The sequence below is a fragment of the Miscanthus floridulus genome, chromosome 4 (genome assembly GCF_019320115.1).
Source record: "Miscanthus floridulus cultivar M001 chromosome 4, ASM1932011v1, whole genome shotgun sequence".
In the NCBI taxonomy this organism is placed as follows: domain Eukaryota; kingdom Viridiplantae; phylum Streptophyta; class Magnoliopsida; order Poales; family Poaceae; genus Miscanthus; species Miscanthus floridulus.
In genome coordinates, this window is record NC_089583.1 from 121,983,168 (window position 1) to 122,003,711 (window position 20,544).

Sequence of the window (20,544 nt, forward strand, 5' to 3'; positions counted from 1 at the left end):
AGGTTTAATTTCCCTCGTGTTCGATCGTCACCACGCCTTTTGTCTTTAGCTCGCTTATATGGTGATGATGAGTTGACAAGAGAGATCTATTTGGATTCCTAGCTGTAGACAAGAAAAGATCTCTTGTCATCATCATCATATAAGCGAGTTCTCTTGTCGTCACCATCGATATTTTCAAGCTGGTGTGAACGAAGGTAGTGGGCAGAGACCTGACTTTTAATTTCACCGCCACCCCTTTCTTCTACTACTGACCTAGGAGTATGTTTCATTTATTTATTTTCTAATGATTGTCAGCCCCTCTAGAGACTTCGAGGAGAAATCGGAGTAGAACTCGTAATCGAGTCTTTTTCTTCTTTATTACTAGAGCTAGCGACATGAAATGACTCCCAGGAAGTGCACGTGTTGGTGCAGTTCAATGGCATCTGTTTGCAAAGACCATGTTATTAGCCAGTGTTTACTTCCCCCACTATCTTCCTTCATAACCTAAGTGTACGCACTAGTGAAGCAAAGTTGGTGCTTAAACTTGTCCCTAAATAGGGATGTGCAGACCTTGAATTGTTTGTAATGAGAAGCTCTATAAACGAGGAATGACTGAACTGTGAAATCAAACATGAAAAGAGCTCTCTTTTCTTCTCTCCCTTTTGTTCCAAAAACATAAGGAAACTCAAACAGTTATACAAAGTTTCATGTTATATATGTATACAGGACAATAAGTATTTTCAGCATCTACTGTCATTCGTGCCTCGAATTCATGAGAGCACCAGTTGTAGAAACTTTTGGTAGAAGCAGTAAATAGGTCTCCTTCCTGTCAATCCTGTGATAATCTCCAGCAACAGAACGCTAAAGGTGAATATGTTGGTCTTCCATCAAGGAAGCAATGAATGAAGTACCAATGTGCCAACCTACTCAAAGCGATTTTTGGATTTTTGAAATTGCGGGAAAAATGCAATAGGGCTTGCATCATTATGCTTTAAAACGAGCATACTGTCAAATGAAAAAAAAAATCTGTCATTTATTAATTCAGACAAAAAGGAAATTCTGTCATTTATTAATTGCTATATCGAAGTTCACCGATATATCGGTTCAACTATGTATGTGTATCGTATATATATCGATATATCACGTAACAATTATATTCTAATATGTAATTCAGCAAACAAATGGTACAGAAGACTTAACGAGTAATCAAGCCACCAATTTGCAATGGATTAATAGCAATAACTAGTTCTTACATGGCTTGTGGCTCAATGGAGTTGGAGCTGCCGGCCTACTCGTGCCTCTCTCTGTTAGACCCATTGGCCGCTCCAACTTCATCTCCTCCCTCCACGCCTTCGTCTCCTCCCCCGTCCATCAGCACAAATAACAAAAAAAAAAAAAAAGGCACAAATCACAGCAGCAGCCAGCACTGCCCAGCCCAGGCACCACAGGCCAGCAAGCCGGCAGCCGCCAGCGCCAGGGGCAGGCGCAGCCTCAGGCGGGCAGCGCGCTGGCCGGCTGGCCGCCCGTGTTCCGGCAGTCTGGCCGCCCGTGTTCCGGCAGTCTGGCCGCTCGGGCGCACGGCAGGGCCGCGGGCCGCAGGCCGCCGCCTCCCGGCCTCCGCCTTGAGGCTTCAACGCTGCTGGTCTGCTCGCCGTCGAGACGCCTTGGAGACTTGGAGCCGTTGGAGGGCGGACCGGCGGAGTTGGAGGCGCTCCGCTTCCGCTCGACGACTGCCCACCGCGAGTTCCCCAATTCCCCGGCGCTTCTGCTTGCCTAAGGGCCAAGATGCCTCTAGGCTTGGGCCATTGGGCCTTGTTGGCCAGACGGCCCAGCAGCGCGCTGCATCGGCGTGCCCCGTCTTCAACCTCTCGCGGTCTTGCCGTCGCGTCGCTTTGCTCGGAGCCTGCGCGGACGCCGTCGATGGCCAGAGGTCGGGGCATTACTCGCGGGAGGGGAGGTACGGCGGCCGCCCCACCTCGCCCTATAGGTGGCTCCGCCTCCTTGTCGGTGTTTCCCTTGGACAGCCATGGCAAGAACTCGTCAGCTACCACCTTGAGGGTACTGGCTATGTAATGATAACGATTGTTTTATTGTCAGCTTAACATATTTTTGGAGTGAATTTGGTAAACTAAGATTAAAAAAGCAAGTGTCCAGCATCTACAAAAATTTTGTCTAGCGTACCTGGTTGAATGTGTGGATTGAATGCTTGAACTTGCATATTTCTCATCAATCTGTAGGACAAGCATAACTGTTAGCTTTCAGTCAACTCGTGAACGGAGAATTTACTTTCAAACGTCTTCATGGATGTTGGATGTTGGAACCGAGTCACACTAGCTCTCGCCGAACGGAGGAAGAAGATAAACAGTGGACAATGGAGGTTACCAAACGCCTATATCTTGGCTTTATAGCCCAGCACCGCACACCGTCAAGCAACGACTCGCTCGGGCCTCAATGCAAGCTAGCGCATGTACGCATGCACGCCGTCCATTTCTCCACGAGCCACGAACTCGAGTGCTGCGAGACGTCCGCGCCACCACGCATAGCATCCCCAAGAAGCGGTCCTCCGTGCTTACAACCACGCGGCCACACGCCTCTGCATGCTGCTGTTGGACTCAGGATCAACAGACCAATGCAATCCTCCAGTCTGATGACCCCGGCCACAACGTGAACTCATCACGTGTCCAGCCACAACAAAGCCAAACACGTTAATACATAACGTGACTGACATCTATTCTATATGGAAGACTCAAAACTAATTTAAGTCATGATTATTCCAACATTGGAGTTCATCAGAAGCAGCACCACATTGCTGCCATACTGCTTGTTGAGTAACTGTACGAGAAAAATGTTTGCCACCAAGTGTCACACTAAAAGATAGAAACAAGATGGAGTGGTGAAGTTTGCAGGAATGCTGCATCAGTCGTGATGTTTTAACCAACCTCAATCTGGATAACAATGAGGTCGAGGAAAGTAATTCCCTTGCGCATTTTGATGACCAATCTGCAAATAATGTTAGTTCTAGACAACATGTTGAGAGCTCTATGAAGCATGAACATGATACTGATATTCAGATATGATACCAGCGACATATGGAAGTGAATGCTAGAGCTTAATTTAGGTATTGAAACTAAAACAAAAGCAAATTTGTTTCAACAGCCTGTACTCCTGAAGTGACTAATCTGGACACAACTTACTTGGGTCTGGTGCATCCCATGGTCGTCCCAGGCCACCACTGAGCTTGAGCACGGCGAGCTTGTCAAGCAGCTTCTTGGTTGCCTTAATGACTGCATTTATTAGTTACACAAATCAGTCTAGGCATTCACATTCGCATGCATAGATTCAGGAATACGCAGAAGAGCAGCAAGGATTCAGGTTTACTAATACAGTGGGCACCTTCTACCTGGCCTTCCACTTCCAGGATGTGGTACGGCACCACCAACTCGTCCGTGGGCGTGGGGATCTTGGCCCACTCAATAAGCTCCTCGTCCCCGCTTTAAGTTTGCCGGCAGGACGCAAGCACGCATACGCGGTCATATCGATCGCCATTTCTCTCATTCGAGCAGTTCTTGGTCATGAGATGATGTGTAATGCTAGCTGCTTATAATTCGATTTATAAGTATATTAACTGAAAATGTCCATATGAGCAGTTCTTGGTCTTTCAGTTAAATGCCAGCAACCGACGCCTCCATGGAGGAAGGGACGCTATGCACCCACGTAGGGGAGGCGGACTAGCGGTCCAACGGAGGCAAGCAGCAATTGGGCTGTGTCGGTCGGGTCATACAACGGGCGGGCGCGCGTCATGAGTCTGATCTGGCCCGGCCCGATCTATATGATTACCAATAAGATAATAATAGTCTTAATAAACTGCACAAGCAACGACTGGAGTAATAACCTCATCTCATCAAGAGAAAGAGATGGCAGTGACGGCGGAAGCAAAGGCGGAGATGGGGTTGGAGCGGGCGGCGTACGCGCGGGTGAGGTTCCACGGCAAACCCAACGACGTGTACGGCGGCAGGGTGCTGTCCTTCACCATTGCTGACTTCTCCGCCACTGTCAGCCTCCGCTCTTCGCCCAAGCTGCTCATACAGCCACACCCACACCACGACCTCGTCGCCTTCCCCTCCCTCGCTCAACTCGTAAGCAAGAGCAAAGCACTGTTCTCTCTAGTTCCTGTCTCTCCGATCTTTAAATCTTTCTGTTGATCCATCTACCACACTATAGCTACCCAATTCCAAATCCATTCAATTAGTCGACATCGTTTGGTATTTTTAAATAAAAAAAAAAGATTACTAAGGAAGCACGAAGAGTTACCGGTCTGTTACTAGTAAAAAACAAAAGGCAGCGCAGTGCTTAGTGTTTATATTACCTGCGAGGTTAGATCGATCGTAATGGTGAAACTCGGCTACTAACTGTCTTTAGTTCGTTTTGTTTAACAAAAGAAAGGAGGGGACAGTGCTTTTTATTGGCAGGCTGCTCCTGCTACATATTATTCTCCCGAGACATCAACTCGTCGTCTAAGGGCACGTACAACGGACGTCTTTTTCCCGTCTCTTTGATGACGATTTTGCAGAAAGCCCCCCAATGTAGCGGAGAGACGAGCGCCCCGTCGCCTCGCCCCGTCGCCTCGCGAGGCGACGGGCTTGTCCTGTGCTCCCAGACGGAAGAGACGTCCGAGACTCCGTTGTACGGCCTCGTCGTCGGCGCGCCCAGATCTCGCGTGGGCAACAGCCTTCGGCGCGCGCGGGAGCAGCGACGATTTGGGCGCGCGGGATGTTTCCGCGCCAAATCATCTCCGCCCGCCATATCTCCGTGCTCCAGTTCGTCGCTTTCCCCAGTCCCTCTCATCCATCTCCACCTTGCCCTCCTCGCCTTCGATTTGGGTGCTGCAGAGATGTCTACGCCGGTCGGAGCTAGGAAGAAGAAGGGATCCACAGCTTCGGCGTTGGATGCGGCAGCGGCGGCCCCAGCCCAAACCCTAGGTCGTGGTGGTGGCTCGGCGCTAGGGGCTCTCTCCCTTGGGCGTGGTGGCGGCGCGGTGCTGGTGGCCCGCTCTCTCGGTCGTGGTGGACGTGGTGGCGGCTCCGCAGCAGCAACGACCCGCCCAACCTCCATTGGCGTCGACGAGGGCACGACGACGGCGCCAGTCTCCATTGACGACGGATCCAACGGAGGTGGCTTCCCATTTCAGTCTGCTACTCAAGGAAGCTGCGGCTGCACTGTAAGAATCCAACGAAGGTGGCTTCCCATTTCAGCCCTCCTCGCCGTGGCCGTGAGCTACCGCAGCTTCCCGGGCATCCCCTCCTCGTCACCAGGAAGCTGCGGCTGCCCTGTAAGAATCTCTCCGTTGGTATTGCGATTTGCTTAGCTGCTTTTGGGGGGTTTGATTTAGTTGATGCGGTTCGGACTTCTGAGGTGGCGGTGTGGTCCGTTTCAGGCTGCGAGGAAGTACACGGGGATTGTGGAGGACTGTTGCTGCGACTATGAGACGGTGGACGACATCAACGAGGAGGTCCTGCATCCAATCCTACAGGAACGCCCGCACTGTCAGCCTCCGCTCTTCGCCCGAGCTGGTCATACAGCCACACCCGCACCACGACCTCGTCGCCTTCCCCTCCCTCGCTCAACTCGTAAGCAAGAGCAAAGCACTGTTCTCTCTAGTTCCTGTCTCTCCAATCTTTAAATCTTTCTGTTGATCCATCTACCACACTATAGCTACCCGATTCCAAATCCATTCAATTAGTCGACATCGTTTGGTATTTTTAAATAAAAAAAAGATTACTAAGGAAGCACGAAGAGTTACCGGTCTGTTACTAGTAAAAACAAAAGGCAGCGCAGTGCTTAGTGTTTATATTACCTGCGAGGTTAGATCGATCGTAATGGTGAAACTCGGCTACTAATTGTCTTTAGTTCGTTTTGTTTAACAAAAGAAAGGAGGGGACAGTGCTTTTTATTGGCAGGCTGCTCCTCTGCTACATATTCTCCCGAGACATCAACTCGTCGTCTAATGCACTAACTCAAGAATAAGTCTCTCTTTTCCAGCCACCTTCCTCTCCTTTTTCTCTCCTTTTCTTAAGAAGACTGAAAAAATAAGTCAAACAAGCCAAATTTAAGACAAGCGAACGGGGCCATAAGATATAAGAATCTTTTTTATCTTTCATAATTACTTTTTATTACTGAACGAACGGATGGAGTTAATAAAGTCCTTACACCGTGGGATTCAGTTGCCGGTAATTATTAGGCATGTCCCCGACGGTAATTATTTATCGAACCAAAAGATAATAGTAGTAATACACAATTATTCTTACCCACTGACCGGACGCCACGCCACAACAAAGTTTACTCTGCATGGGCCTGTCCAGAATTATTTATCCAAAGTTCCAAACAAATGATAGTAATAAAAAATTTCTCATCCAGAGACTGGACGCCTCGATAAGCAGCATAGCCAAGTTTACTGCACCATGAGCCCATCCGGAATTATTTATTGAAGCGAAGGACAACTGTAATAAAACATACATTATCCAGAATACAAACGCCTCGATAAGTAGTATAACCAAGTTTACTGCACAGGGGCCATTCATAATTATGCATCGAAAGAAATAACAGTAGTAATAAAAAAACAACCACAACAACAAAGCATTATAGTCCGAAGCAAGTTGAGGTATGTTACAGTTAAATGTCAACATTCACGGTTCAGGCACATCAATAGCTGTTTTCAAGCACTCATATCCAAACAAAGATATCTTGGTATATCACAACCCTTTAAATTTCTTTTTATTGCCTCTTCCAAGTCAGCTTCGGTCTTCCTCTACCTCTCCTCACATTATATCCCGACTTAGAACTCCACAATGCATTTGTGCCTCTAAGGTTTTCTTTGGACATGGCCAAACCACCTCAATCGATGTTGGACAAGCTTTTCTTCAATTGGTGCTACCCCTAGACGGTCACGTATATCATCGTTGCGAACTCGATCCAACCTTGTATGACCACAAATCCAACGCAACATACACATTTTCGCGACACTCAGTTGTTGGACATGTCGTCTTTTTGTAGGCCAACATTCTGCTCCATACAACATAGCGGGTCTAATCGTCGTTCTATAGAACTTGCCTTTAAGCTTTTATGGTACCCTCTTATCACAGAGAATGCCAGATGCTTAGTGCCACTTCATCCACCCTAGCTTTAATCCTATGGCAAACGTCTATATCAATATCTCCATCCTTCAGCAGCATCGATCCTATATAACGGAAAGTATCTTTCTTAGGCACCACATGACCTTCCAAACTCACATCTCCCTCCTCATGTGTAGCGTTGCTAAAGTCGTATCTCATGTATTCTGTTTTAGTTCGACTTATTGTAAAACCTTTAGACTCCGCCACAACTCCAGTTTCCTATTTACTCCTACCTGGCTTTCATCAACTAGCACTACATCATCTGCAAAACAGCATACACCAAGCGATATCCCCTTGAATGTCCCTAGTCACTTCAACCATTACCAAGGCAAAGAGATACAGGCTCAAGGCTGACCCTTGATGAAGTCCTAATCTGTGTTACCATCATTTGTTCGGACACTAGTCACGGCATTGTTGTACATGTCCTTGATAAGGCTAACATACGTTGTTGGGACTTTATGTTTGTCCAACGCTCACCACATGACATTTCTTGGTATCTTGTCATAAGCCTTCTCTAAGTCAATGAAAACCATGTGTAGGTCCTTCTTCTGCTCCTGAACCGCTCCATAACTTATCTTATTAAGAAAATTGCTTCTATGGTTGATATTCTGGACATGAAACCAAATTGGTTCATAGATACCCGTGTCATTCCTCGCAGTCGATGCTCGATAACTCTCTCCCACAACTTCATCGTGTGGCTCATCAACTTAATTCTCCTATAATTAGTGCAACTTTGGATGTCTCCCTTGTTCTTGTAGATTGGTACCAATATGCTTCTTCTCCACTCCTTAGGCATCTTGTCGATCGATAGATATTGTTGAACATCTTCGTTAGCCATACTATAGCTACATCCCCGAGACACCTCCACACCTTGATTGGAATACCATCAGGGCCCATCGCTTTACCCACTTTCATCCTATTCAGAGCTTCTCTAACCTCCTGCACTTGGATCCTACGCACAAAGCGCCTATTGGTGTCATCAAACGAGTCGTCCAACCGAACAGTGAAGTTCTCATTCTCCCCATTGAACAACTTGTTAAAATACTCTTGCCATCTATGTCTGATCTCATCCTCCTTCACCAAGAGCTGCTCCCTCTCATCCTTAATGTACTTGACCTGGTTGAAGTTCCTTGTCTTCCTATCACGAGCCCTAGCTATCCTATAGATGTCCTTCTCCCCATCTTCGTATTCAGACCTTGGTAAAGACCCTCGTAAGCCTGCCCCTTCGCCTCTCCCACCGCATGTTTTGCAGTCTTCTTTGTCACATTGTACTTCTCTACGTTGTCTGCACACCGGTCTTGGTACAAGCGCTTGTAGCATTCCTTCTTTTTCTTGATAGCCTTTTGCACATCTTCATTTCACCACCAAACGTCTTTTAAGTCGCATCCATTTCCTTTGGTCACTCCAAGTACCTCTGCCGCTACCTTCCTAGTTGGCTACCCGTAATAAAAAATAACAGTAGTAAATATTTGTTACTAGTGGTAAGTATTTGTTTGAGCAAAAGATAATAGTTGTGATAAAAAATTGTCACCAGCGACAAATATTTACTACTGTTAAATAAGGGTAGTACATATTAGTAAATTTCTAAATATTTGTCAATTTCTAAAGATAACGATATTTGTAAATAACAGTAGTAACTTTCATATAAAACGTACAACTGGACTATAGTAACCCAGAACACTCCTAAACGTCTCCGCTGAGCTTGCATAGTAATAAAACTTTGAACGCTGGAATAAAGTATTTTCAATTTTACTCCAATGGACACGTCAAACTATAATAATTTGAGTTTTTAGCCTACTAGGTGCCAGCCTATTTTTTTAAAAATACAGTTGAACAAAATTTGTAACCGTTGAAAAAATTAATTAATAAAAAACTCCCTTCGGATGGGGACGGCAGGATAAAACATATCTTAACCGCACCAGGTCCGCGCCAATAGTAGTAGTATATAGAAACAAATAATACATTAATTAGTAAAATTACTGCCGGAAAGGCAACCTAGATGTCCATGCAGCTCGTTGTACGATGGCCCGACACGAAGCACGCTATTTTAGCTCGGCACCCCAGGTACGTGGGCTGGCACGGTATGGCCCGTATTTTATGCGAGGCCCGATGGAGGCCCGTTCCCATTCACATAACCCTATCTCATTTTCCCATTCACTGTAAGCCTATTCCAGAATGCGCCCCCAGTCGCCGCTCTCCCCTTTCCCACGCGCGTCGCGAGCAGCATCGCTCCCTCTCTTCCCACACGGCCGCGCCGCATCACCTCTCTCCCTCGCCAGCCAGGCGCGGCACCGGCACACGCCGCACACCGCGTGCTCCCCTTCTCCGCGACTCGCCAGCAGGATGCGCCGCCGTGGGCTCCTCTCCTCTGCGAGGCCGCGCCACTGGAGCGAGCGCGGCGTGCCCGAGCTCTGTCCCGCCGCCGCCTTGAACTCGGCCCATTGAATCCCCTCTGCCCACCTGCAACAATAAGTTCTCCCAAGAGAGGATTTAATCCCAAACCGCCTTTGCAATACCAGGAAACAAAGAGTGCATTTGTCTTCAATATTATTTCACACTTTGTTTAGTAGCACTTCACTACAGAGTTCAGAAATTTACTAGTTCATTCGTACCTCTAAAACATCTCAGAGTCCTGTTCTATTCTTGGAACATCTCTCCACCTCCATCAATACCAAAGTGGCAAAAGTCCATTTTTCCTCCCTCGTCTCTTGCAGTCGTCCGAATTTCCTCCCTCAACTACAAAACCAGGAATCTATCCTCCTTCATCTATAAAAACCGGTTATTTTTGCACCTTGGTTGGTTTCACAGACTATTTGTGCCTACGTGGACCGCCGACATGGCAACCACGCTGACGCCGTTTCAAAGGATGCGGCCAGCGGCCGAGTGAAACCCTAGGCCATTCCCGTCGCTCCTTTTCTCTCTCTCTCTCTCTCTCTCTCTCTCCGCTCTAGTAAGACGGTGACGACGACGGAGAAGAAAGATTCCCAGTAGAGGTGGTGGCACTGAGGTTCCCTGCCGCGGCGACACTGGATCCCGTCAGTGGGCAGGCCACGACGCTGGGATCTAAAGACAGCGGAGAGGTTAAGCCAACTAATCCCCAAATCTTTAGATTTTATATTCTGATGCTTTGGAATTGGTGTGTACTGTAAGGTTAAGAATATGTTGGGGGCTTAGTTAGGGGTTTGTTTATTCGATTGCCTAGGGCACACGGTTGATTTGGAGGCTAGTTTATTCAACACAGTTGCTTAGTTTATTACTTGTGCTGCATAGTTGAGATCCAAGTGATTTGAGTGTAGGATGTACTTATGCATCGGGAGTTGGTTATGTCAATGAGTTTTTAAATAAGTAGATGCATGTTCTAAGCACCTGATTGAAGTGCATTCTACTTGCAGTGTGGACATGGATGTTTTAAGCACCCTTGTTGTGAGGTTCCATTTCAATGGTCAATTTGTCAAAATTGGTAACAGATTGGACTATTTTGGTGGATTGGAGGCAATGTCTCACATTGAGAGGGATAAAGTGTCTTTGCCAGAGGTTGTTGGTCATCTAAAAGATCACTGCACTATATCAGAGGGGGCTTTGCTGCACTGGTTATTCCCTGGTAAAGAACTTGATAGTGGACTTCGCGTTCTATTGGACGACAATGCTTGCATTCAAATGTCAGATGCTATCGAAAAAGGAGTGGTGGCTGATATATATGTTGAGGATCCACAACAAGATGAGGCTGTAAATGAAGAGTACTACTCAGAAAAAGCTAAGAACAAGACGCATGAGGAAGAAGAGTCAAGTGCAGACAGTGACTACATGCATGGAGACTCCTGCTCTTCTGAAGACGATGATGAAGCTGCAGAAATTATCAAAAAGTTCAGGGATTTAAAAAAGAAGATGAAGGAGGGACAAAGTGCAACACTAGATGATGTGGTGCTGAAAGGCTCAACTAGTATGCTTGCCGGATTTGAAATTATTGAAGATGGGTATGGTACTCCATATGTAAAGAGCAGTGAAGAAGAAGCCTCTAAAGTGGAAGCTCATAGTGAGGGAGAATTAATAAGAAACAATGATGGCCTACCAAGGTTTAAGAAGAGCCCAGGTACTCCAATTTTCTCCTTAGGCATGAAGTTCAGAAGCAAACAACAATTTAAGAAGGCAATAATTAGATATGGCCTTGCTGAGAGGAAATGTATCAAATTCGTAAAGGATGAGCCAACAAGAGTGAGGGCAAAGTGTGAATGGAAGCACTGTCCATGGATCATTTTGTTATCAACCAACACTAGGACTGAGAGCTGGCAGATTGTCACATTTAATGAATTCCACACATGTCCTCCTAGGAGGGACAGCAGGTTGGTTACTGCTAGAAGGATTGCAGAGAGGTATGAGAAGTTCATAATGGCCAATCCTACATGGAATTATGGAAGCATGAAGCAGACTGTGCAAGAAGAGATGTTTGCAGATGTTAACATTGCTAAGCTCAAGAGAGCAAAGGCCATGGTCATGCAGAAGGTACTAGACTCCACAAAAGGACAGTACCAGAGACTGTATGACTACTAGGATGAGCTACTGAGAAGTAATCCTGGCAGCACTGTCATAGTGGTAAAAGAACCACATGTGGAGCCTCCAACTTTTCAAAGAATGTTCATTTGCCTGGATGCCTTGAAGAAAGGTTTCATTGCAGGTTGTAGGAGAGTTGTGGGACTAGATGGATGCTTTTTTAAAGGTGCAACTAATGGTGAATTATTGTGTGCTATAGGGAGGGATGCCAACAACCAGATGTACCCTATTGCATGGGCTGTGGTTGAAAAAGAAACAAATGAAACTTGGGATTGGTTTTGTGGTCTGTTGTTTAAGGACTTAGGTGTTGGTGATGGCTCTAATTGGGTGTTTATTTTAGATCAGCAAAAGGTATGTGTGCTACCTTCATCATATTGAGCTTTACTGCATTACATGTGTTACGAAAAAGTATGTAACTCTAGGTTGGTTTATTGTAGGGAATTTTAAATGCAGTGCAAAACTGGGCTCCAAATGCAGAACACAGAAATTGTGCAAGGCATATATATGCTAATTGGAAGAAACATTTCACTGAAAAGGAGTGGCAGAAGAAGTTCTGGGCTTGTGCCAAGGCCCCTTGTCTGATGTTGTTCAACTTGGCTAGAGCAAGGTTAGCTAGGGCAACAGTTCAAGGAGCTCAAGCTATTCTTAACACTCATCCACAACACTGGAGCAGGGCATGGTTCAGGTTAGGATCAAATTGTGATAGTGTGGATAACAATTTGTGTGAGTCATTTAACAAGTGGATTGTCGAAGCTAGATATTTTCCAATAATCACTATTTTAGAAACAATAAGAAGGAAAGTGATGGTTAGGATCCATGACAATGTTACTAAATCACATAGGTGGTCTACCTTCATATGCCCTAACATTTTGAAGAAGTTGAATTCTTACATCACAATGTCAGGCCACTGTCATGCAATATGTAATGGGGCAGAAAAATTTGAAGTGGTGCACTGGGAGAATAGATTTACAATTGACTTAGATAAAAAAGAGTGCTCATGTAGATACTGGCAACTATCAGGATTGCCATGCCCACATGCCATATCCTGCATATATTTTAAGACTAGCCGCTTAGAGGAGTACATTGCCAACTGCTACTCAGTTGATGATTTTCGGAAGACATATGCCTACTGCCTTAACCCAGTTGAAGGCATGACCAATTGGCCTGTATTAGATAGACCCCCACTTAGAGCTCCAGGATATGTGAGGATGCCAGGTAGGCCCAAAACCGAGAGAAGGAGGGACCCAACTGAGCCACCCAAACATACAAAAATGTCAAAAGTTGGGACTGTCATCAGGTGCTCCAAATGCAAGGTTGCGGGGCATAACAAATGTTCCTGTGACAAAAAACAGCTGCAAGTTCTTCCAATCCTGGGCATACAGGAATAGGTACTGCTGCTTCTTCCAATGATGGCTATGCACAGTCGATGGCTCCTATTCATGGTGCTTCCAAAGCCATTGTGATGATGTCAAACACTGATGAAACCTGCTCCACCTCAAAAAAAGGAAGAATCCTACAGTGACTACATGCCAAGGCTCCAAATCGAACGTAACAGATGTCTTCCTTTATATTGTTTCTAAATATCTTGCATACTATGTTGCCTAACACTCTTCCTGGTTTCTTGCATTCCAGAAGATGGTCACCAGTAAAGCAAGTGCAAAGGTAACAACTACAACCGGTGGTTCTGCTACTATGCAGCTTTCAGCAAATGCGCTAAGACCTCATGCAAGTGCAAGTGTTAGCATCAACATCACCTTTGGGACAACATCTGCACAAGTATCTGCCACTGCTCCACGTTTGGGGAAGGCTAAAAAAAGTAACCCACGCCCAGGACCTATGCTCATGCTTCCACCATGGGAATCAGCAAATCTGTGATGCTCTAGTTCATGTGCAAGCAGACTTATGTATGGATGTGTGCTATTTGTAGCTAAACTTATGTATGTGCAACCAGACATGCACGTGTTTGTGTAACCAGACTTGTGATATTTGTGCTTCAGACATTTGCAGACTTATGTATGGATGTGTGCTTCAGACATTTGGAGACATTTCTTGCTGCCATGTTTTACCGTCTTTTGGTTAAAGTTCCATTTTTTGTTAATAACTATTTTACAATAAAAATTACCATATTTCAGTAAAACACAAACACCATATTCTCTTCACAGATTATAATGTGCCAAACAATACATCAGTACTACACATTACATTAGAGATTAACATTACATTATGGGGTACCCAATCTAGGCAGCATTTCTCTTCCTTCTACACTAACCTCATACCAACTACTACCATGACTAGTCCCAATAACACCAGAAACAACACAAGCCTCTGCATCTCCATCTTCACTTTAGCAAGGGAGGCAACAGGTTCTTCATCCTTGGCTAATAAGCGTGCATTCTCTGTTTTCGCTTGCTCAAGCTGCTTCCCGACAGCAGCAAGTAAGCGTGCATTCTCTGTTTTCTCTTGCTCAAGCTGGTTCCCGACAGTAGCAAGATCTTGTTGTAAATTGCCCCTCTCCCTTTTTAGATTCCACACGGCATCACGCAAATCGACTAGAAGATCTCGTACAAAATCATCATGCGGAGGTTCATACCACCCACGGAAGGAACATCCACCACTCTGTGTAGAAAATTTTCCCCAAATTACCACCCAAAACCAGAAATTGGCAACCAAAATCAAGGATTCAGAACACCATCAATTCAACATTCACTCACCCGAGCACGATAGCACTTGAAATACCTACGGCCTGGATTATCGTCGCTCCATGAGATCCAGCGAGCAGCCTTCTGCCCGCAGTAGCACAGCACCGCTGGCTCGTAGGCGAGAGGACCGACCCGGTAGGGTATCGGCGACTGCCGTACGCCACCATCGCCGGCCCAAGATGCGCACGATGAGCTCGTACTGGCTGAGGCCGACATCAATGGCAATGGTGGAGCTTTGGTTACGTTTCAGTGGAGAATAACGGGGGAGAGAGGAAGCGGAGAGAGAGAGAGAGAGAGAGGAAAGGAGCGACGGGAATGGCCTAGGGTTTCGCTCGGCCGCTGGCCGCATCCTTTGAAACGGCGTCAGCGTGGTTGCCGTGTCGGCGGTCCACCTAGGCACAAACAGCCTGCGAAATCAACCAAGGTGCAAAAATAACCGGTTTTCATAGATGGAGGAGGAAAGATTCCTGGTTTTATGGTTCAGGGAGGAAATTCGGACGACTGCAAGAGATGAGGGAGGAAAAATGGACTTTTCCCTACCAAAGTCGACCAAAGGACCAGTTGGGCCAGGCCTTGGAGGCCCAGGATAGCAGCAAAGATTTGACCTGAAAATAGATAGCAACGAACACTAGTGTGAACCACCGAACACTAGTGTGAACCACCAATGATTTCCTGTTCGGTACCAGGTGACCAGCAGACTATGGGCCTAGGAGATACCCAGAAGTGACACCATACTTGGAATGAGCCTCCATCTTTGTACGCTGTACGCTGTAATCGGATTTAGCCGTAACTTCATCAAAGTCCCCACCTTCGGTTGCTTCATGACCAAGTTTTCAGGGAAGCTACAAGTCCTGAAAACAGTGCAGTTTCTTCATATATACAGCCTGTTCGGGAGGTCGTATCGTATCGTGGATTATTTACTGCTGGCTGGTTTGGTGTGAGAGAAAAACACTGTTCCCGGCTGAAAATTTACGATCGTTTACGAGCAAGCGAACAGGCTGTAACACTGTCCCAGATATTGTTGCCACGAACTGCTGTCCATAAATTCGCACAGCATAGAGTTCTACCAAAAAAGTAGCTAGTACCATAAAGAAATGTTTCATACAACATCTTGCTGATGATTACCACATAAGTAGATTTTAAGAACAACATAACAGAAAGTAACTCTCGTGAGGAACAAAGAATGTCTCCGGTATCAGATGACAAGCAGAGCCCTGCGAAGATCCTGAAATGATCGTTCGGTTTTACACTACCTAATAACTTTGACACAAGACATTGTCAAAAGACATACATACATACAGAAACAGGACAGCAAAACCTGGCTTACGTCAAACAAGATGAAAATTGAAAATTAGACTGAGGTGTGAACTAAGCCACCTTGTAACTTATAGGAAAAGCAAGCTGAAAAGACTGGTATTTGCACTCATGTAAGGAAGAATGTAATATCTGATGCTATTTGCAGCCAGGAACCCAGAATTTCCTGGTCCAAACAAGACTCTAGTAATGAAGAAGAATAATGTACAAAATCAGCTTCAGCTTTAGGCAAACTGAAAATCTAACATAGGGTGAATGTATCTCTGGTCAGCAATTCTGCAACTGGTCTCCCATATACTTGGAACATAATATCTTACAAGTAAACTTTTCATTACACATAGCCAGTAAATTAAAATAACATGTGAATACAATTATACAAATACAATTGAACCTGAAGCGACATTGACTAATGTCCAAAGTTCCAGAATTGACTAATATGGTTAGTTTCATCACCCTGCTGGTTACATATCACACAACTTTGTTATACAAAGGTGAAGACGAAAAATACTTTAGCACAAAAGAGTAGAAGCATGTAAAATGACAAAAGAATTCCTATATCCTGATTTGATCAAAACAAAAACATAATCCATTGAAATTGCCAATTGAAATCATTCTAACTTTTCTTTTGTGCCACCGTCCGGAAGAATTCAGCTGTGTTAAAGGTAAAGAAACAATGATCCAATGGAGCACTAAACAATTCTGTATTCTGTATGTGAGTAATTGTATTGGCAAGCCCAGCAAAATAAACTCAACCTACGGGGGAAAGCCCGCCCCCACAGTATTGCATTGAGAAGAAACTTCTCGCGCGCTGGCCGAGATGTGCCACCGAGCACCCAGGACACATGCCTGCGGCCATATATATGCATCTCACCGAAATCGACTCAAGTGGTTAGACATATAACTCAGGAACACAGCTGACGACGGGTGTTTTTTTTAACCCCAGCCTGTCTAAATTATAACCCCAGCCTATCTAAATTAGCTCCCATGGGGAGTCGAACTCAGGACCTAAGGTGTTACTAAGGCTCTTGTGAGGCTGTGACAATAGGCTACAGACCTGTTTGCAACAATAATGCTAATGATATCTGGGAGACACACTATCTAAGTAAAGTAAAACGACTAGGTGCCTATTATATCCAAAGTTAGAGATAGTGGTAGTTTCGTGCTTCTGTCTGGTTGGATGGCAAAACGAAAAGGTTCTGCCGTTCCCGAAAACCATTTTGATTCAGCAAGGAACTTTGTGAGAAATGTGGAGAGCTTCCGTAATGGATATTATGACATTTTGATCTACCGCATTTCAAAATAGAAAACAATTTTCTTTGTTCAGTTTAGCGATCCAAGAAATAAAATGACAAAAGGTCACCCATCAATCACAAGGAAAAATGGAAAGGATATTATGGCACATCCAGTCCCACATAGAGCAATTGGCTGGTTTCAGAAAACAGTATGGGCCATTGTATGGCGATCCAGATTCATATAGCAACAAACCATAGAAAACACACACACATTGTTGTGCATACCAATTTAGCTATCTGGTGATTATCTTCAGAAAGCACGTTCCAGTTGCACTTCCAATTTAGACATTTTCATCACCATGAGACTGCTCATAAGATCGTGCTTCTTGAGGATAGAATGGGGACATAAATAAGCTTGACATATCCCAGCATTCATCAGATGCCAGCGTATGCTGTAAGCAAAGCTGTCAAAGAATAATTAGATTCCATAGACATACCGCATGCAAGAATTAACAATTTAAATGAACAGTGAGCATCAAAAAATGAGGAAAGCTCAAAAAAGGTATCAGTAACACCGCAGATAAGATAGAAGTAATGTTTGGAAGTGTTAAAACAGAAATGGTTTAAAATGATAGCATAAATAAATCACACAAACAATTGAAATTTACCCCCAATTATAAATAGGCATGAAATTCAAACAATATGCATAGCGGGGCAAAATCCATGAAGTTATCTAACTTACATTGTCATATTCAGGAGTTATCCCTTCTGTGCAGGCCTGATAGTATCCTGAATTCAGAGACCATGAAGGCCTATAAGGTTCAAGTTGATCATAAGGGATGTCCACATAGGGTTGTATCTCATATGATTGTCTTGAACTCTCCAAATTATCAACATCATTTTGGCTGTTGTACGTCAAGAAGTTCTACACCAGGACCAAAATATAACTTAGTTCAGAATAGTGAGGACTGATAAACACAAGATGTGTTACAGATACATAAGGTCCTCCTGAGGAAGCATATAATTTATCAACAAAGATAATCCAGGAAAGTATGTTCCTTAAAACCAAAATGAAACACTAAGTAATGGGGCTGCCAGATCAATAACAAACCTCATAGTACTCCAACTTGTGAGAAGAAACTGTTTCTGGAGGCTCAACATGAATATGAAGTGGTTGCTCACCAAAATGCTGATTGTAGCTAAAAATAGGTTGAGACGAAATTTTACTATCTTCATCATAAGACAAGAATTCCTACATGTAATATTCAACAGTTATTAGAAGGATAGAAAATATGCTGCATCAGTTTGTAAGATTCAAAAGTAGTTGGTCATAAGCTGAAACTTCAAGCACCTAGAACATAAAGAATGGTTATATTTATTTTGGCGCTTTTGGCTACTGCGCTTCTTGCTACAGATAAAACTCTTTTGTTGTGTATAATTTAAAATTGCTTTGTTGTGTACAGCACTGGCACGCAGATGGCAAAATCGTTCACTGGAGGATAAATTAAACAATTGTACTTCTCATAACTGAAAAAAAAAAGATTAAAATGACAATGCAGTAATGCATAATCGAGCTAAGTGCTCATGTTAGCGACATAATCATGTGTGATAAGCACCTGGTATTGAGATTCCTCCTCTCTGTAGACCTCCTGGGATTGAGATTCCTCCTCTCCATAGACCTCCTGGTAGCTCTGATTAGGAAACCAAGTAGTCTCATCGGGAACACCATGAAAACTGTAGGGCTGTTCATTGGATTGGCCATATGAAGTGTAGGCAGTCTGTTCATAGGATCGGTCATATGAAGTGTAGTTAGGCTGTCCATAGGATCGATCATATGAAGAAGTGTAGGTAGGCTGTTCATAAGATCGATCATATGAAGTGTAGGTAGGCTGCTCATATGAATGCGCCTCCTCTTGTGCATGACCATAGCAAGACGATCGCTGTTTCCAAACACCAAAATAGAAGGGAAATCCCCCCATCCGTCAGTAACAATGCAGCACAGCACTCGAGAGAGTTGAGGAAAATCCAGAACGGCACAGCTTGCATATAAATTGCTCACGTTGCTCTGAAACTGCTCCTCGCCGGTGTCGTGCCACTGCACAGTCCCGGTGGCCGGTGGCGCCACCTCGACGACGACGGCGTCCTCAACGCCCCCCTTCCTGTTGGCGTAGACGGGGACCCCGAGGGAGTCGACCTCGATGCGGCGCTCCCCGTAGCCGTCGCAGTGGCCGAAGAGGTAGTCCAGCCCCCGCATGCACTGCCTCCAGTAGTCGCGGTGGTGGGCGCACGCGGAGCGGCAGCGGCAGTGCGGCGCCGGTGGCGGCGGCAGGAACGGCCACCCGCGGAACACCTCCGGCGTGGGGTACAACGGCTGGTGACGCGGCGCGTCCCCGTAGTCGTACGGCTTGGGCCAGTAGTACGGCTCCGCCGTGGGCGCCGGGGCCGGGGCTGGTGGCGAGCTCGGCTTAGGGGGCTGTGGCGCTGGCGCCGGGGCCGGTGCGGGTGCGGGCGGCTGAGGTCGCGGAGGTCGCGGCACCGGCTGCGGGGCGGTGGGGGCGGGCGTCGCGGCGGGAGAGGCGACGGGGTGGCAGGTGGCGGGGGAGGGCGGGAGAGGCGAGCCGTAGGTGGCGGTGATGTCGTAGCCGCCAGCGTAGGGGTGCGGGTTGTAGTCGTCGAACTCGTTGTCGTCTGGGTAGTCGGCGTTGGCAGCGGCGGCCGCCATTGGGGATGGCGGGGGTTGGTGGGTGGCGAGGTGGAGGTGAAGTGAAGGGGGGCAGACTCGTCGAAGTGGGAAGAGCGGGGGGCTGGGGAGTGGGAAGAGCGGCAGGAGGAGGCGGAGGCGGCGGCTGTAGCAGCTGGTGGCATGTTAACCACTCGCCACTTTTTTTTTTTAAACTCAGAGCACTTTATAAACCAGCTGCTCGAGGTTGGTGCCTGGCGCCAGAACGCTTGCCCACCCTCGGGGAAATACGATCGTAGAGAACATGCTGAGTATCAGTTTTGACTTTTCTTCTCTTTAGCCACTTTCGAGGTGACGGCGACGTGAGAGCGAGAGGCGTAGGCCAGAAGCGATTGTGGCGTTGCGTGATGGCGGGGAAGAGGACGGAGGCCACCGCCGCCACCCAATTCCATTATTGCGCCGCGGCCGCACTGTGGGATCAGCATCGGGATCACGAATTCACGATCATCGTTATATGGAGTGGGGGTGGGGCCGTCTCTTTCTCTCGCGTGCTGCCGTAATGGAGGCCGTGAGGCTTCGACCCTGCCTGTCAAAGTCAAAACCGCACGGTGACGGCACCACGTGGCACGTGGGGAGCTCGCCTCGGATCGACGAGTCAACGGTGATCCAGTGCGTGCGATCGGGAGGAAGAGGACTAGGCTTTGCGTTTTGCGCGAGGCTGATGAAGTCAACCAGAGCATGAGTGAGGCGAGCGGCATCAGCTCCGGGCCTTGGGGACGTTGACGTGGTAGATACGTTTGACCTTTGATTCACCTCAAATCAACGAATCTCGAGAGAACTGTTTGGGATGGGTGTGAGGCCTCCGGGGTAGAGATTCCTCCCGCAGGGGTGTTCTGGTCCGCATTGTGTGGTGATTCTTTTTT

The 20,544-nt window shown here is 46.3% G+C and overlaps 1 protein-coding gene and 1 pseudogene across 4 annotated transcripts; one reads left to right on the forward strand and one right to left on the reverse strand.

Moving 5' to 3' along the window:
• The first annotated feature begins 10,547 nt into the window (after window positions 1–10,547).
• On the forward strand, window positions 10,548–13,084 carry LOC136549244 (uncharacterized; annotated as a pseudogene).
• A 2,899-nt stretch (window positions 13,085–15,983) lies between these two features.
• LOC136552935 (uncharacterized protein At5g39570-like) lies at window positions 15,984–19,740 on the reverse strand. 4 transcript variants are annotated; one of them, XR_010782891.1, is made up of 6 exons: window positions 19,001–19,740; window positions 18,558–18,881; window positions 18,053–18,193; window positions 17,684–17,866; window positions 17,227–17,405; window positions 15,984–16,163 (listed from the first exon to the last, which is right to left on the reverse strand). XR_010782891.1 is itself a non-coding variant. In XM_066544508.1 (5 exons), the coding sequence occupies exons 1-5, from the start codon at window positions 19,661–19,663 to the stop codon at window positions 17,283–17,285; spliced, it is 1,422 nt and encodes a 473-aa protein (XP_066400605.1). In that variant the 5' UTR covers window positions 19,664–19,740; the 3' UTR covers window positions 15,984–17,282. The 4 variants fall into 4 exon arrangements, 2 of the variants coding, with proteins under 2 accessions (XP_066400605.1, XP_066400604.1); XR_010782892.1 differs by having other exon boundaries at window positions 15,984–16,166; XM_066544508.1 differs by having other exon boundaries at window positions 15,984–17,393.
• Window positions 19,741–20,544: the final 804 nt, after the last annotated feature.

Coding starts and splice junctions, on each gene's coding strand:
- LOC136552935 (XM_066544507.1), bottom strand. CDS start 19,663: ATGGCGGCCGCCGCTGCCAACGCCGACTACCCAGACGACAACGAGTTC. Junction 18,194..18,557: donor AGGAGGAATCTCAATACCAG/GTGCTTATCACA, acceptor TATTACATGTAG/GAATTCTTGTCTTATGATGA. Junction 17,867..18,052: donor ACAAGTTGGAGTACTATGAG/GTTTGTTATTGA, acceptor GTCCTGGTGTAG/AACTTCTTGACGTACAACAG.